A 16,382-nucleotide genomic window follows, 5' to 3' on the forward strand; every position below is an offset into this window, starting at 1 on the left:
AAAAGTTGCCTTTAACGACGTGGTTGCTGTGGTTGAGGAGCACGGAGCTGCCTTGTGGGGATGTGCTCTGCTGGCTGGCTGGGCTGGGGGTGTTCACTTGAACGCTGCATGTGGGGCTTGGTGCTAGTGCCCTTACAGCTGTGGGCAGCTCAACGCCTCGTATCTGTCCTGCAGATGGGAAGACGGTGCTGCTGGTGGGCACCGACGGGGCCCTGGGGGCCTCCTTGCACTGCCTGCTGCAGAGGAGGGGAGCCACCACCGCCAGCTGCCAGTGGAAGTCCCGTGAGCTACAGAACAAGGTGAGAGCTCTCCTCAGGCATCCGTGCACTGCTCCCCAGGGACACAAGGTCCCCTGCTGGGATGCCACCAGCAGCACTGGAGCATTGCTCACTTGTGTTGAGTCTTAAAGATTTGCAAATGCCGCCTCTTTGGGGACAAAGGGGATTGGGACCTCTCTTTGGCTTTGAAGGGAACTGTAAGGGGATTTGGAGAAATTCAGGGTTTTTAATTCAAAGGATTTCATGTACTTTATTTTCCTGGTTGTTTTTTGCAGAGTTTCTACCAACAATTCTTAGGTTGATACGACTTCCTGCCAAACTTCCCATTTTGTTCCTTAATCCCAAGTTTCACAGAATAATACATCTGGGGGTGCGTTGTCCCCGGTGTCTGTACGGAAAGGGTCCCTTCTCTGTTCAGTTTGCAGCACAGGCTGGCTGTCACCTCGCATTACACAGCACACACCACAGGGTGGCAGCTAACTCAACCTGATGGTATCCAGCCCCTCGGGTCTGAGCTCAAGGACAGGAGGAGGAAACACCCGTAAGCAGCTGTGACAGTTCAAAAGTCCTTTGGCAACCCCATGTTTTCACAGCTGCTGATGTTTTTGTTAGGCTTGTCTCATTTCTGTGCTTCGAGTGACTGACAAGGCTTAGGAAACACATACTCCTGACAGAGGTGAAAGCACTGTGAACTTCATATGGCAGTGTCTTCTGCTGTCATTCTTTTTTTGCTGTTTGAGTTTGAGGGCTGCTTTGGGCTGGGTGGGGAGGGTAATGGGGTACCCGGAGGTGTTTCCGCTGGGTCATGGCAAAAGACTTGGACCAGGCCAGAGCTGCTGTGCAGTGCTGTCTGTTGGAGAAAGATCTGTTTCCTCCCACTAGATGCTTTCCCATCATCCAGCCTTGCTTTTTGGCTTACCTCTCACAGCAGGTCACTCATGGGAAACAGAGTATGAGGCTGAAGCAGGAGGAAGCTGGAGGCTTTGCACATCAGTCTTCAGAAGTTCATTTTAACTTCTGGCAATAAAGGAGTTTCTGCTTTGTCTGGAGGACCCAGAAGCAGCTGTCTGGGGAGACTTACCTTCCTCTTCCTCCTCTGTAAACCTGTAGCAGTGTGTCACCAGTAACCCTGAGCACTGATCAAACTGACTGGATGCAGTGCTGTTGCAGTTAACTCTAGCTCATAGGTAAAGTGAAACGTGTGCATGGAGATTGTCCTGTACTGGATTCCCAGAAGCCCAAGAATCAGAAACCAAGCACAGATTTCTGATGTGGTGGCTAGGTAGCCTGCATTTGCAGTACAACACTGTTAGATGACATGATTATAACTAAGGATGAGAATTTTTCTCTTGCTCATTCGATACACTGGTTAAGCAAAAACAGTTTAAAGGCTCACAAGGTTTCTTCTCTCTTTTTTTTTTTTTTTTTCCATTTGAATTTCAAGTAAGCTAATACGTTAGTTGAAGTAGAGTTTTTTCCAGGACTTAGAAAAAAAATCATTTTTATTTTCTACACAAAGCACTACCTTCAGGCATGGCTATGCACTTTTGCTCCTTCCTCTGAAAGCTATGCTTCTACAATACCATTCTGTGTGCTGTTCATAAGTATGATGTATGGTAGCACAATAACTTCACTTACAGAGTGAGAAATGAACTGATGAAGAGTATGAACCTTTCATTGAGATGCATTTATTTTGGAGTATATACCAGAAGAAGAAAAATAGAGCTCAAGTCTAGGTGTACGTTTTCTGTCTTAGTCTTTTGGCCAGGCCCATTTGCACTGAATCACAAATCTCAAACCTAGTGATGTAATACATTTTTTGAAGCAGGTATTATCTTTGCTGATTTGTTCTTTGTCTTAAAGGGTAGCATAACATCGTTTTCTTTAGCAATTATGTTGATTTAAATGAGACATGTAATACTAATCTTGGCAATTTTTTTAGATCGGGTTTTGTATCACAGTGGACTTGTTAATGCTTCTTTCACTCATGCACTTTATCATTTTAAAAACCTTTCTGCAAAAGATGCAGGTATGTTTTAGACAACCTTAGGAAAAGTTTAACAGTGTAGAGGTAGCTCTGCCAGCAAACAGCATAATACCGTCTGGCTTGATAGTTATGAGATATGAGATAGTTATTTCTATCTCATGTCAGGAAAAGAGAATAAAATAATGGGACATTTTAATTTTCTTGCTTTGACCTGCATAATAATTGACACACTTTGCATGTTCTTCTCCTTCCCCCTACTATTTTTTTTAAGGTGAACAGATTATTAATATTTCCTTTTCTTCCATTTTGGGTTGACTTGATTTTTATCTATTAAAAATAATCATAGCACAGCTGAGCTATCTCCTTTAACAGCCTTGAGATTTATGGGTTTTCAAATAAAATCACAAATTAAAAAAATATTTGAGAAGGTTCTGGCACAGCTGTGTATAGTTGCTGTGTAGAAATGCTGTTCTTTTTGCATTGATTTATTGTATGTAAAATGAGGTATGAAGTAAAGGATAAAGACTTGAGCATTTTGGTGGAAATAGGCAAGATTGCTCAGCTTTGTGTAGGTAACTCTTCAAAGTGCAATTGGTGCAGAGATACTGAAGAATGACCTAGTGACATTTTTGGGAATATCTCATTTGGTAGTTCCATTTTCAAATGACAACCAAAAGTTGTTTCAGTATTACTGGGGAACAGTGGGAATGACATACTTATCCTAATACTAACATGACAAATGACTGTCTTTCTAGTTTGAAACGAGATAACCTGAACTGTTCAACTGGAATCTATTTAGTAATTTTCTTGCAAAACTTGCCAAAACTTGGCTAATAATTATTACTCATAAGGAAACTTCAATTCAGTCATCTAAATTCAATCCTAATTTCAACATGCTATTTTACATGTAAGTTTGTGAACCACATTATGCATATTTTAAGAGAGTTACTATCCTACTTGTTTGTTTTTTGTTTTTTGTTGTTTTTTTTTTGTAAAATAACTGAAAATCAGTCTATTGAGGTATAATTAGTAATGGAAAATTTGTCTATAGAAGATTGGTCGAGAAATAGGACAGTATTTCAGCTGGAATAAATTAATGGTGGTTTTCTCAGGTTCAGTAAGAACCTCTGTTGACCACAGTCTACTTTTTCTCAGAGCCACCACTTAAGTATCAGTGTATTTGAAATCTCTTAGTCATCTGCTGTCCTGTTATCAGTGTCTTGATAAGACAAAGAGCTTTGCTACTGGCAGAAAAGTGCATTTCATGTTGCTGGACACGAGTGACATGACAAAGTGAGGACGGTTGTACTGATCCCGTAACAGGAGAGGAGAAAGAGGCTGCATGGAGTTTCCAATGACGATGCTGTAGACACAGTGGGTATTTCTGTTTCATAACTTTGTGCATATCATATCTGTTCCTTGTGATTCGAACGTTATCTCCCAGCCTGTGAGCTAGATCAGTATGATGCTAAAGCATGCTTCATGGCAAGAGGCTTGAGCCTGCAGTAGAGGTACCCAGCAGAGGCCTGTGGGGCCAATGAGAGTAAGGAGAGGATGGGTGGCACTACATTCCCAGTCAATACCTCCTGCTGTAGCTGTAGGGTATCTGTGGAGGTTGGTTGTGACAGCTGAGAAATGTGTGGGTTGGCAGCCTTTTATTCCTGTGTGAGCCCCACCTATTTTCTTTTCAAGTCCAGTTATCCTACTCTCTCAGGAAGAGGCTGCATATTGGCATTACGAACAAGGCGTAGAGAATAGTGAGTAAAGCACAGTGGATCACCTTATAGGACCATTACAATTACATATGTTAAAAAAAAAAAAGTCTGTTTTTTTAGTTGGCATAGCTTTAAAGTATGTAAAAATAAAAGCAAAATTTCCTTTGGGGTTTTTAATCATCACAGAACTGATATTGTTGGATGTAGCTTTTGTAGGGGCTAACCTCTGCACTTGGGAATTGCATAGCCCTGGCTGTGAGTTGGGGCACAGCCTGGCTCCCTCTCCTGTGTCTGCAAGTACGCTGTGACCAGGTGCCCAGGAAGGGTGGTGAGTTTTAGGAGCACCCTACATATTTTGTAGCAGCACTGAGTGTGTGGGAATGGTAGGGAAAGGGCTGCAGGTGTCTGGGCAAGAAGGTGGTAGCAGCAGTTGCCCTGGTGGGCTGCGGCAAGTGGTTTACAGTCCATAGCTTAAATTTCCCAAGGTAGAGATGGAGCTGGAGGAAACCACACAAGGAGAATGTGTCTTGGTGAAAAAAATACCTGGAACTAATCATTTATTCAATAAACTTTAAGATTTCAGAAGGTAATTAGCAGTGATTGATCTGGAAATCAATTTGTACACTGATGCGTAAAATGAGTTTTTTCATTAGCAGATGTGGGAAGGGAAAAAAAAAACAACTTTGAATCAGTTTCCTATTCTTCATCCCCTCTATTAAATTTTAGCTGCCCTAACTTCAGACCCAAGAAACTGAGGGCTTTTACTTTTCAAATGTTAATGGATTTTTTTTCCTTGGTCATGTGTTTAAGAGTGGCTCTTGTACCACTCAGCTTAAATAGGGGGAAACAAAATGTTTATGCAGGCTTGATGTCAAAATAGGTTTTCAATTATCTGGAATATACAATTTCTCTACCATTATCATTAACTACTTGGCTTGAGTGTCTGCATTGTTGTTTTAACATTTGATGTTCTGTCTTGGGAATGGGTGGTTCTTCTTAATCTGCTTCTACTTAAGTCCTGGTGGAGGGAACCGTATTTTGTTATGAGGTAAGGTTTCAGATTATTTATTGGCACAGCTCTTCCCAACTGAAAAAATATTTACCAGTGAGAAGGCAGGATGCTACTTGAGTATTGGCTTACTTCGTCTTCAACCCATTGCCTAGCACGCTGCGGATGGTTTCAGATGAGGCTGTCGCTCCTTCTGCAGGGCTGTGTGGTGGGACGCAGCGCTTCCATCAGCGAGCTCTGCCTGATGGGTCACCCCCTGGCCACACGCTAGCGCCTGTCAATAGCTCCTCAGCCTTCTGGCGACGTTTGCCTATAGCATCTGGTTCCTATCAGATGCATCCTCTGTCTGGGGACTGTGCAGTACATTTGCGAGGGAGGTTGAATGTGATGATTTCATAGGTCTTTTCCATCTCTAATGTCTGTGATTTATTCCTGATTTAGGAGATAGGGTCTGCACATGACTCCCAGGGCTTGCTGCTTGCCTTTGTGATTTACGAGCAGTCAAAAGAGTAGGTTATGGCAAAAGAAAAAATAAAAAGGTGAGGCAGGGGCAGGGGCACGACTTCTTGCAAGGGAAACCAAAATGCCCTGATGGGGAGATCACATGAATCTGTTCCAAAGACATTCAAAATTCTGTAAGCAACTGTTTTGCTTCCAGTGGACTCAATATTGCAGTTAAACAAGTTTCTGGATATAATTTTTTTAATCACCAAGGGAGGAAAAAGTTCCATAAATGTTTGTTTCATATACTTCATTGACTATCCATATAATAAATATTTGCGCGTAAAAGTACTTATAGCAAGAGAGTTAAAAATGCATCTCCACTTTTTTTTTTTTTTTCCTTCTTTACATTTACTTTCTTTTGGAAATGAGGAAAAGTAAATCATGGGGGAAGGCTTTGTGCTCAGTCCATCTTCAGCCTGTGAGACAACTATTCTGTACCATATGATAATTTTTCTTTTCATGGAGGAGGTGGGGGAGGGCAATGAGATCAAAGGTTTGTCTTTTTTTGACACATTTATGGATATGTCTGACATTAGCCATCTGAACCAGTGCTAACATTGGCTAAAAAAAGTGATTGTGTTCAGCTGTTAAAGAACATTTTTGAGCATTATGATTGGTAATCATAGAAATGAATATTTGGTCAATTGTCTTTTGACATTATAGTTAAATTGAATCAATTCTGTCATAAGTATGTTGGCTGAACATTTGTCAAAATTATCACTTATTGCATACAGCTCTCGACTGGTTCATAGCTTCATGATGCAAAGCGTTGTATAAAGCTCATAGTCCTTGTCTCAGAGGCTTTGCATGGGATGACATTCCTGATCTTCAGTGTATAAATTTTAACTTCTGTAATATTATTTTCTTTTTGTTTTTCAAAAGACTGGATTTCAGTAACTGGGAATAATCACTGTAATCACTTTTTCTCGGTGTTGATGACACTGGCTGTTATGGCAGAGGCTGTCTTCTTTTACAGGGGAGATTTGCTTCTTGTACTCTTGGTACACAAGAGCATAATACACTTGGTACGTAAGTCACTGCAGTGTCTTTCAAATTTGCTTGCAAATTCCACAGTATAAGTTGAGTTGATACTAGTCAAGCACTATTACTTGTGTGACCTCCTCGGAGTGGCATGTAAGATGATATTTGCAGGAACGCAGGTAATTTGTATAAGACTGAATGACTGTTGAGACTGTACATTTGCAGGCAATCATAGGGGTGTCACAGGACTCCTGGTTGAAGCTCGAATCAGCTTGTAGCATTAGTCATCTGTGAAGCAAGTAAACCTTCTCCCACACTTTTGGCTGTGTTTCCACATGTGGATCTCTGAGGAGGGTTAGGCCATCCGTGTGTCCTCTCGGGAGAAGCTGGAGCTCTTCTAGCTTTCTGCCTTTTCTGCCACAGTTACGCTCTTCTCCCCTCCTGGATGTTCAGCTGTGCCAAAAAACTGCTATCCTGATAGAATTTGTAGCTGTTCTTTCTTGGCAGGAGTGCTGGGCAGGGTTGCGTCAGAGCACTTTTGGCCAAAAAAGAAGCTGGAATGTTTGTCAGTCACAAATCAACTCATGGAGAGGCTTGCTGAGAGTGTGACACTTGACATTTATTAAAATTTTCAAAAAAAAAAAAAAAAATCCAAAATCACTGTCTCTCTGAATCATTTTTTATGGTCCAGCGTGAGGCAGTGCTGTGCCCATATTTCCTGTTGGAGTGGTTCTTTATACATCTGTCTCTGGTGCTGTCCCTTATCTCATGTTGATTCCAATAATTGTTACAGGGCCCTGTTTCAGAACAGGGAGGAAAGGAAGACACTTATCTCTTTGATTATAAGAATTTTTTAGTAAGCATTTTTGGTCTAACATCTGTAAGGTCGAACTAAATCAGAGGTACTGATTAGCAAGTATGAACTGAGAAGGGAAAAAATGCTTTAATTGGTGTTCTTCAAAGTCATTGATGTTTTCAGATCAGGTCATCTCACATTCCCATGAGCTGACCTGGTTTTCTACTTTCAGATAAACCAAACGTGCTCTTTATAATTACCTATTTACTGTGTTTCAATCCTTTTTTTCCCAAGCCTTTCCAAGTTACTTTGTTGGACAGTACTGTGGACAATGATGGGACTTTTTTGTTGGAAATATATGATCCCAATTAAATACTATTGGTGCTAACTCTGATCCTCACTTGCCCATTTTCAGTTTACTTTGTTTTGTGTTTTTTTTTTCTTTTTAAAATGCTATTGTTCATAAATGTCATGTGTGGTTAAGAATCCAGCCATCAATTATTTTTTTCCATTTATCTGCAAGTCTCAAAAGACTGTTGCTAAAAAGGTCTGAATATAAGTTGCGTATTCAAGAATGTACTTCTAACATTAAATGCTTGTTTTGTTTCTGGGGTGGGTTTTGGGCTGTTCATAGCTCCATCATGCGGATGTGGTAGTAGTTGGCAGTACGAAACCTGACGATGTTCCTGTGAGCTGGATAAAGCCTGGAACCACCATCATCAACTGTTCTCGGGACTTGCTGTCAGGTAAGAGGCATTAAAAGTGAATTGTTCCTGAAAGTGATGTATGATGAATCGCTGAAGTAAGCGTGTGGCATGTCAATGATCACACAATGTGGTTAAAAGCTATGTCTTTGGGAGGGAGCCTTTAACAGTGGGTGTTTTTGTACACGGGATGAGTGAATGCATCTCTGGTAAATAAATGGGGGGAGGAAATGTGTCAGGTGAGAGAGGAAATACTAGAATAAATTCTTCATATCAGAATTGTTAAATAAGCAATGATCCTGTGGATTCATTCAGAGGAGTCATCAGATGAGCTGTTATTTCAGTCCTGGTTTGTACAGCGTGTTATCTTGTGACTTCTGTGGCCTCATCTGGAGCATGGGAAAAAGGCAAGAGGCTAAGAATATTATTTGTGAACTGTGTACAGAGAATGGTGTAGGGGAAAAGTGGAGAAATAGTGTAGCTCAAAACGGCAAGATATCCTCTGAAGCCATTACTCCTACAAAATGAATTTGGATTCCTCTCCACCCACCCCTTTTAAGGTAAGTTAGCTTAGTGTTTGGAAAGGGGGTATAGGTTCATTAATTTCTTAGTTGAGAAATGCTGAAATTATGAAAGCTTCCCAGAAGTTACTGTATTCCACTGCTAGAATTGCATTTCTTATAAAATTCCTTCAACTACTGTGAGAATCCCTAGATATCTTCATTTTTTTTAGTAATGCATGTATCAATTTGACCTTAAGGTTCTTTTTGTTGTTTTGATAACCTCTTGAATTGAACACACACTGCGGATGTGGGAGATCAGGGTTAAATGCACTCACCTGTCTGAAGGTGTTTGGACTTCTTCCTATTCCACCTCCCAGAACAGTGCTCTGATCCTAATGGGAATCTGAGGGGAGGGTACTAAGCCTCATCCTTAGCTAATGCTGCACAACTTGTCCAAAAATAATTCATGTTTTCTTAAACCAAAGAGGGATTGAGGGGAATCATGATACGCTAGTGTAGTGATTAGGAGACTCTGAGTCTTTAGTGGCCCTTTGTTTTGCATAGGGTCAATGGGGTATAATTGTTAAGTATCTACAGAGCAGGTCTGTTACTTACGTGCTTGGAGCGTAGGTCTCTTCAGCAGGTACCCAACCTACTGGTGTGACACACTCCTTGCATGAAGTATGAATGGGGGAGGAAAGGAAAGGGGAAAGGAAAAGGGAATGGAGGTACAACAGTAGCACCTATGAATATGTGAATGAAAAGGAATGGCCCATCCTCATTTTAATCGCCTTCTTCAGGAGCTACTGAGGTGTCCAACTTGGGGCGGAGGTGTAGTTCTGTGAAGGCAGGCTGGGGTAAGCTCTTGTAGCCTGAGTGGGCAGCACTGGTGACTGAACTCGCCCAGCTCTGTGCGCTGCTGGTGGAATCCCATTTCCTGATACCCAGTTCCCACTTTCCATTGCAGGGGAATCTGGGTCTTCCCTTCACGGGCTCATTTACACAATTTATCTGCTTGACATGTCTTGAGACTTAAAAATCTTCAAGCCTTAGTTGCTCTATAGAGCCATCAGTAATATTATTGTTTTCTATTCCTAAAAATGAAAAATTTGAGAACTACTAAAACACTTGAAAGATGTTCATGTACCACAGTAAAATCCGTTCTTAAGGCAGGAATCATAAGATTTGGTATGTGCCTATAGATTTCTTTGAATTTTTCAGGTTGTGGCAGTGGGCTGCTCTATGTATAGCCTTTCTTTGAAAGGCAGCATGAGATTTTAACAAGATAGTTTAAAAAGAAACTTACCTACCAAACGTCTGTCTGTCCTTATGCTTATGCTTTTGAGATTGTCAGAAACTTGGAGAAACTCCGAAAGAATAGCAGAAACACATTTTAGCAGCTTATAGAAACGTTGGCCTGAAGACTTGCTAGAGACGTACATGAAACACAGGTGTCTGTCTGACAGGAAGAATGCACTTAGTTGAATTGCAAGATATGTATTAAAAGCATATTTTGGAACAGTTACGATCTTGAAGAAACCACTAAGTCTTATAACTGACTGTTCACTTTCAGTGCATAGCAGAATCTATTTGGCTGAGGTGCTCAGAAATTTTTCCATGTTTTCTCTTGCTTTAGAAATGCCCAGTTTAACATCTGTGGGGTCACAGGAGCTAAATGAGGCCCAAAAGCAATGATGGCTGTGAAGTGACTTTTATTGTTGCTACATGGTGCTAGTTTGCTACATGAGATATATATGTAGCCTAACGCACTTGAATGCTTTAAAAGCGCTCCAAATTTGCAAGGATGTAGTTATATTGGGCAGCTGCAGTGATGTATGCCAGGAAAATAGAGCTAAAAGTGCTTGCTCCAGGTGATGGAATTCTTTCTCCACGTTTTGTTTTTTTTTTTTTTTTCTTTTTAAATCTGATCAAAGGTTTTTTTAATGATTGCAATTCTAAAATTGCTAGCAGTGCAACATCTTATTCTGCTGCACTAATGATTTTGGAACAAAGTGGGTGCTGGTAGCCTCTTGCAGCAAAATCCTTCATATGTAAATGTATAGAAGTGAAGAATGAATTTCTGAACAAAACTATGCCAAAATTGTTTGGGATTTGATGCCCAGCTCCTCTGGGTTCATTTGAAAGCTCAAGCCAATGTGGTTTAAGTAACTAAGTGGGAAATGTGACTGTTTCACCACATCTTCTCCATTCTAAATCCATCCAATCATCTGCATGGCCATGTGCTACAAGTAGGTGGGCCTTCATCAGGGTGAGGCAGAGGAGGGAGCAGTGTCTGCAGTCCATCTGATCTGACCAGAATCCAAAACAGAGAGCACTGTTCCAGTTCCCATCTGGAAAAACGCATCCCTAGTGCACCATTGCAATCTTGTGATTATCCTGTTCCTCATGGGGGCATAACTTATCTCTGGCTTCACCTTCACCCCTGTAAAAGCCTGGTTAGTTGTCTGTGTGGTGAGCGTGTAGCGTAGGCAGGCTGAGACAAGCACTTTATTGAAGGGGAACATCTAATTCCAATATATATTTACAAGCATGCTAGCTCTGCCCTGATAAAGAAATCACATTAAGCCAAATAATATAAAAAGTTGAAATGTTTGTGCAAAGCACAGCTGTCTGAAAGGGGATTTTAAACTTCATTCTCCCTACTTCATTTGTCTCTCTGGCAGCTGTCCCAGCCTGGTCTCAAAGCAGCAATGCTCAGCTTATGACTGTGATGGGCTCTTTCAGTAAAATACTCCTGTGCTCAAGTTGAAAACTGATTGTTTTCAGAAGAGATGTGTGTGTGTGTATGTGTGTATACACATATATATAAAAAACATATATATAAAAAATGTTTTATATATTGTGCCTCTGGCTCTGCTGGTGATGGGCATGAGCTCTGGAGCTGGTGCTGTGCTGCCTCCTCCCCGTGCTCCTGCCTGTGGCACTGGGCCCAGCCTTAGGCTCCGGAGCCCCGTTGCCACCATGGGGGCCTACATCTGGCAGGGGTGGCTCTGCAAATTGACGAGGGTGTTTCATGATGGCAACAGCCAGAGCGAGCAGAGAGAGAGCTTGGCTAGGTCAGGGTTTGCACTCCAGCTCCCCTCTAAGAGAAGCACTAACACTGTCAGTGTGCAGTTATTTTTTTATTATGTTTATGTCTACGCCCTTCGCCATGAGATGAGGGCCTTGCAATGCCCATAGAGATTAGGATGTGAGTTTTGTTCTGGAGAAACTGCATCTAGATAAAAGCCCATAAGCAACAGCAGAAGAACAAGCCAAAAGAAGGATTACAAGGAAATGTTAAAATAATATATTTAGTTAGGGTAGCTGATGTATGATTGTTTCTAGTGGCAGCGTATCATATAATAATCCTAACTGTCTCTAAAGTTGGAGTCAATCTAGATTGTACAGACTCTTCAGAATATCTGCTTTTAATGGCACACTCACGAAGATAACTTGCCGTTCAAATTTTTTTTTCATATTCTGATTCCCAGTTGCAAATCCCATTTATATATCCCATATTATATCCCATTGTATAATAATGTGTAGTGTTTTTGTGATCATTTCATTGTTCTCGCTCACTGTCATGGGAGTATGAAAAAGAAGACTGTCTTTACCATGCTCAGTTAGGTGTTTTGTTAAAAATATGCTTAGTTTTTCAAATCCTTGTACCTGTCAGGCTTTTCTTTTTCTTTTCTCTCTTTTTTTTTTTTTCCCTCTCTCTGGTCCAGAAGCAATTAATACTGGAATTGATCTCTTTTGTTCCTTATTTCTTTTTCAAGTATACATAAGCTTTGTCATATGCATGTTAATGTTTGCATAATATACTTCAGAGCATCCAGTTGCTCTCTAATTTTCACACTATATCAATCCTACTGAATTATTTCAGTTCAAGTATTAAAGAAGCCTCCTATTTTGGCAGTGACATTGTTACCTTTCAAGTCAGCATTCAGAATTATTTTGTTTGGGGGTAGCTTTCAAATGCACTTGCTCCCACTCACAAAAGTCTCATGATTTGTTTGTGCAATATTCTCTACAGGGAAACACAACTATGGTCAGCAAAACAACCATGATGCTGAAAACGCAGTTTGTTCTCTCGCAGTAGCAATGCGAATGCAGGTTAGTGTAACTTCAAACATTGTACATTTTTTGTGTACTTTTCCTGTGAGTTGTAAAAACTGCTTCCAGAATTTAAATTTTCTAATTTCTGTTCTGCTCAACTGAAAATCCTACCTGCCTTCCATTTTAATAGCAACTTGTAATCAGTTAAAGTAAACCATGCCAGTTGTGTTTGAAGAAAAATCAAAAATCAAACTTTTCACAATTCTTGATAACTGTTGTAAAGCTTGCCAGAAGCACTTTTATCAATAGACTAATGTTATTTTTTCTTACAAGGCAATGACGTTTACTTGTGCTTGCACACATTTTTGTGGTTTGATGGATGAAGGATCCAAAAACTTGTTTCATGTGGAAGCAGCATGAGGTTGTCAGTGAGCAATTAATATCTTATATTCTTCTTAGGGTGTGAGAGAATAACAGTAATTCTCAATCTTACCAGAATAAAATCTCCAGGCACCCAATTAGAGATCTTTTTCAGCCATTTTAGTGTTAATGGTTTTGTCTCTTTGAAATCTGTATAAACAACAGCACACTCATAGTGCAGCAGTTGTTTTTTCTTACATCCTGAAATCAAGAGATGGAACAATTTTTTTAGTTTGGTTTTTGTTGGCCTTTGTCATTAAAGTTATTTCAACACACTCTTGAGATTGCTTCAAATTAGTGTTCAGCATTTATGATGCAGCTGGTGTATGCTGTTTTCTTGTTTAAAAACAGAACATGGTAAAAAACACAGAGCGATGGATCCAGTCCCAGCAGTTCAGGAAGTGGGACCTCCGCTGCTTGAAGCTTCAACCTCTCTCACCAGTGCCCAGGTAATAAACGTTTGATCTTTTGCTTTTGTTGGCTTGTTTTGTTTTTAAGAAAGCCGTCCTTCCCTCCTCCCCCTCTTTTTTTAAGAAAAAAAGAAGTAGCCAAGTGTTAAACATGACAACAAGCCAAAAATTTTCCCAAGCCTATTTTTTAATCTGCTTACATGGTCTACACGTTGTGCCTTTTGTTGTATGCCTTCTTGTGACCATGCCCCTTTGCTTCAGTTTTTATTTTTGTGGTGTGAATTGATGCCAAACTTTATTTTTGAAGACCTAAAACTGGAAGGTTTCATTGCAGGAAGGGAGGTGAAGCTGTGTGGAATATCAACAGCAACAAAAAGTGTAAGTTCCTAGTATAGGAAACCCCTAATGGAGGAGAGTGTTTATGGATCTTGTTAAGGTCCAGTGATTTTAATAGCATTAGATGCTGTTTCTTCTTCCCTCAGCAGAAGTATTTTCTTCTGTGTTAGACTTTTAAATTTATGTATAGGCATGAAGAGCAGGAAACACGTTTATTCACATAACTCTTTTTCCATCGGTTTCTCTCATTTCCCCTTACCTCCCAAGGCCCCTGTCAGGGTTTTTGGTCTGTCTTAGTGGGATTCTGATATCTCCAGAGTTTTGGGCAGCCTGAGCTCTTTGCTGTGCTGAAGTGATTTTCTCACCCGTTGGTTGTGGTGGGTGGCACAGAGAGGAACCAAAGGCTTGAAGGGAGGTTCTGCCATGGAGTAATGCCGTGAAATTTGTGCGTGTGTATTTGTGTGGTGTGCCTGCTTCTGAATCTCATTGCTGTGCTTTCAGAAAGCTGTAGTGAAATGTTTTTGGTTTTTAAGCACTTTAATTCACTTCTCACTGTCTCTTACAAGAGTTAAATGGGAATGGAGGCAACTTGAAATTTCAGAGATGCCAAAAGAATGAGTTTTCAGGGGCACAAGGGGGAAGAAATTCTTGAGCTTTCCCTGGGCCAACACGTAACACTCACTCCTAGAGTAAAAACTTGAAAAATCTGTCCTTAAATAGTTAAACAATAGACCAAAGCATGTCTTGTCATGAACATGATGGTGGAAGAAACCCTCCAAAAGCATTCCCCACCCTCTCTATGGAGTTCTGTATTTAGTACATATGTTTTTATGTATTTGATATATAATGCTAGGCAGTATAACTGGTAATAGGACTTCTATTTACTTGATTACTCTAACTTTATTTTATTATTTTTCTTCTTTTAAAGTGTAAAATAAGTCATTAGGTGGAAGGTATCCTGCAATAAAATTGCATATTAGAGTAGTGCACAGCTGGAAGCAGATGGAGTTTTCATTGAAAATGAGGCAAAACTGCTTAAGCACTAAAACTAGGAACATCTGCTTTTTGATTTCTTCAAGATCTGGGTGTTAATTGAAATATTTCCAAAGGTTCTGGAAATGAATGGGGGATTTTCTTACAAATATTCAGTAAGAAAATTCCATGACAGGCTGAGTAGATGTAGAGCCTTCCCTGTGTCTTTTAAATCTTCTTGCATTTCATGAATTATGGCTTACTGCTGGCAATAGCACATTTTTTGCTTAACAAATTTCATTTGTGCAGAAGAACCAGTGTTGCACATTTGCAGTTTAATATTCAATAATATAACTTACTGAATAATTCTGGGATTCCCAATATATAGAATACTTTGTCAAACTAAAAGAACTAGCTGCAAATGTAGACTTCTAAAAGTTAGTTATAACCAAGTCTTTAATTTCCTGTGTTTCAGAAAATAGGTTTTATCTGGAAAAATGTAATAGACTGAAATGTTTTGTATGTGTTGTTTAGCCACAGACATTAAGGTATAAATGTCACTTCTGGAATTATTTGTTTTATCACCTTATTGCATGTGTCAGTGTGTAATCTATCCTTAAGGGTTTTCTAAGTTATTAATAATCTACTTGCTTTGAAGGTTCTTAAGGGAACCTCTGATGAGGAAATGACAACAGCAGTGGTTTTACAAAGGGTGAACTGTCAGCATCCATTGCCAATTTTACTTGACTCCTAAAAATATGTGTAATTCTATTTATCTGGAAATTATGTACCTTGTAATGAATTAGAAATGTGCAGTTATGTCAGTTTTGCTCCTTCCTTTTTTTGGTAGTCGTGGTGCCTGCAGGGTGGAAAAAAACTAATTGTTTCTTCCAGAACTCAGGGGGGTGTTTGTGGTGGGAGAGATGAAGGAAATGGGAAGGGCTGAGGTTGCTGCAGAGAGTATTGATAGACTGTCCTGAGATTTCAAATAGCAGCTTCAGTCTTTTGGTAGAGGATGATTTATTTAGTAGGAAGAAAATGAGAGGGGGGAAAAATCACATTAACTTTCTGTCACGTGCATCTACATTCTTCTCCCTTTGCTGAATGTGTCAATTGCTTTAATGAGAGAATAGGTGACCCAACATGTTTTCTTTCCCTTACACCTTCAAGGTACCACACTGCCATCACCTTACCAATGTTTTTCTGGGGCTGAAGTTGTTTTTATAGACAGAGTTTTGAAGAAAACTTTAAATGTTCTAAGTCATTTGATGTTTTTAAGCCACTGCATCTTGTGTTCTTGATACATTTTTACAGCTAATTGTGTTTGAAAAAATGTGTAAGAAAGCCAAAGGTATATCCTTCTATGCAAGGGGGATGCAGTCAGTACGTCTTTGGAAGTAATCAGACTCCAGATGAGTACATGCAACAAAACAGTCTGCAGCCCAGCCATTGAGTCCTGTGGTTGAGTAGCTTCTTGCCCCCTCACACTGGATTGTGTCAGTATTTAAATGGGTGATTTCTGGGGTACACCTAGCTGCAGGGTGTAAAAGTGGGATATTTGAGATGTAATTGAATAGTTCCAGGTTAGGATATTGATATCATCAAAGAAATGCATGCAATTAAGCTTGCACAAACTGATCATTTGCTGGTGGATGCAGAACAGCTGAAGTCCATGCTTGGAGCTGAGATTTGGCAGTAGTTCTGT

At 40.1% G+C, this 16,382-nt stretch overlaps 1 protein-coding gene across 3 annotated transcripts in view; it reads left to right on the forward strand.

Moving 5' to 3' along the window:
- The window catches only part of MTHFD1L (methylenetetrahydrofolate dehydrogenase (NADP+ dependent) 1 like), a 149,339-nt gene that overhangs the window by 9,515 nt on the left and 123,442 nt on the right, over positions 1-16,382 (forward strand). For all 3 annotated transcript variants that reach the window (XR_011094951.1, XM_068677083.1, XM_068677084.1), the window contains exons 7-10: positions 175-299; positions 7,905-8,016; positions 12,517-12,596; positions 13,311-13,408. Coding sequence is in view for 2 of the 3 variants with exons in the window: in XM_068677083.1 (XP_068533184.1) it covers positions 175-299; positions 7,905-8,016; positions 12,517-12,596; positions 13,311-13,408 (415 nt within the window). In the remaining variant the exon portion in view is untranslated. The remainder of the gene's footprint in view (positions 1-174; positions 300-7,904; positions 8,017-12,516; positions 12,597-13,310; positions 13,409-16,382) is intronic.

Source organism: Anas acuta, chromosome 3, assembly GCF_963932015.1.
Source record: "Anas acuta chromosome 3, bAnaAcu1.1, whole genome shotgun sequence".
In the NCBI taxonomy this organism is placed as follows: domain Eukaryota; kingdom Metazoa; phylum Chordata; class Aves; order Anseriformes; family Anatidae; genus Anas; species Anas acuta.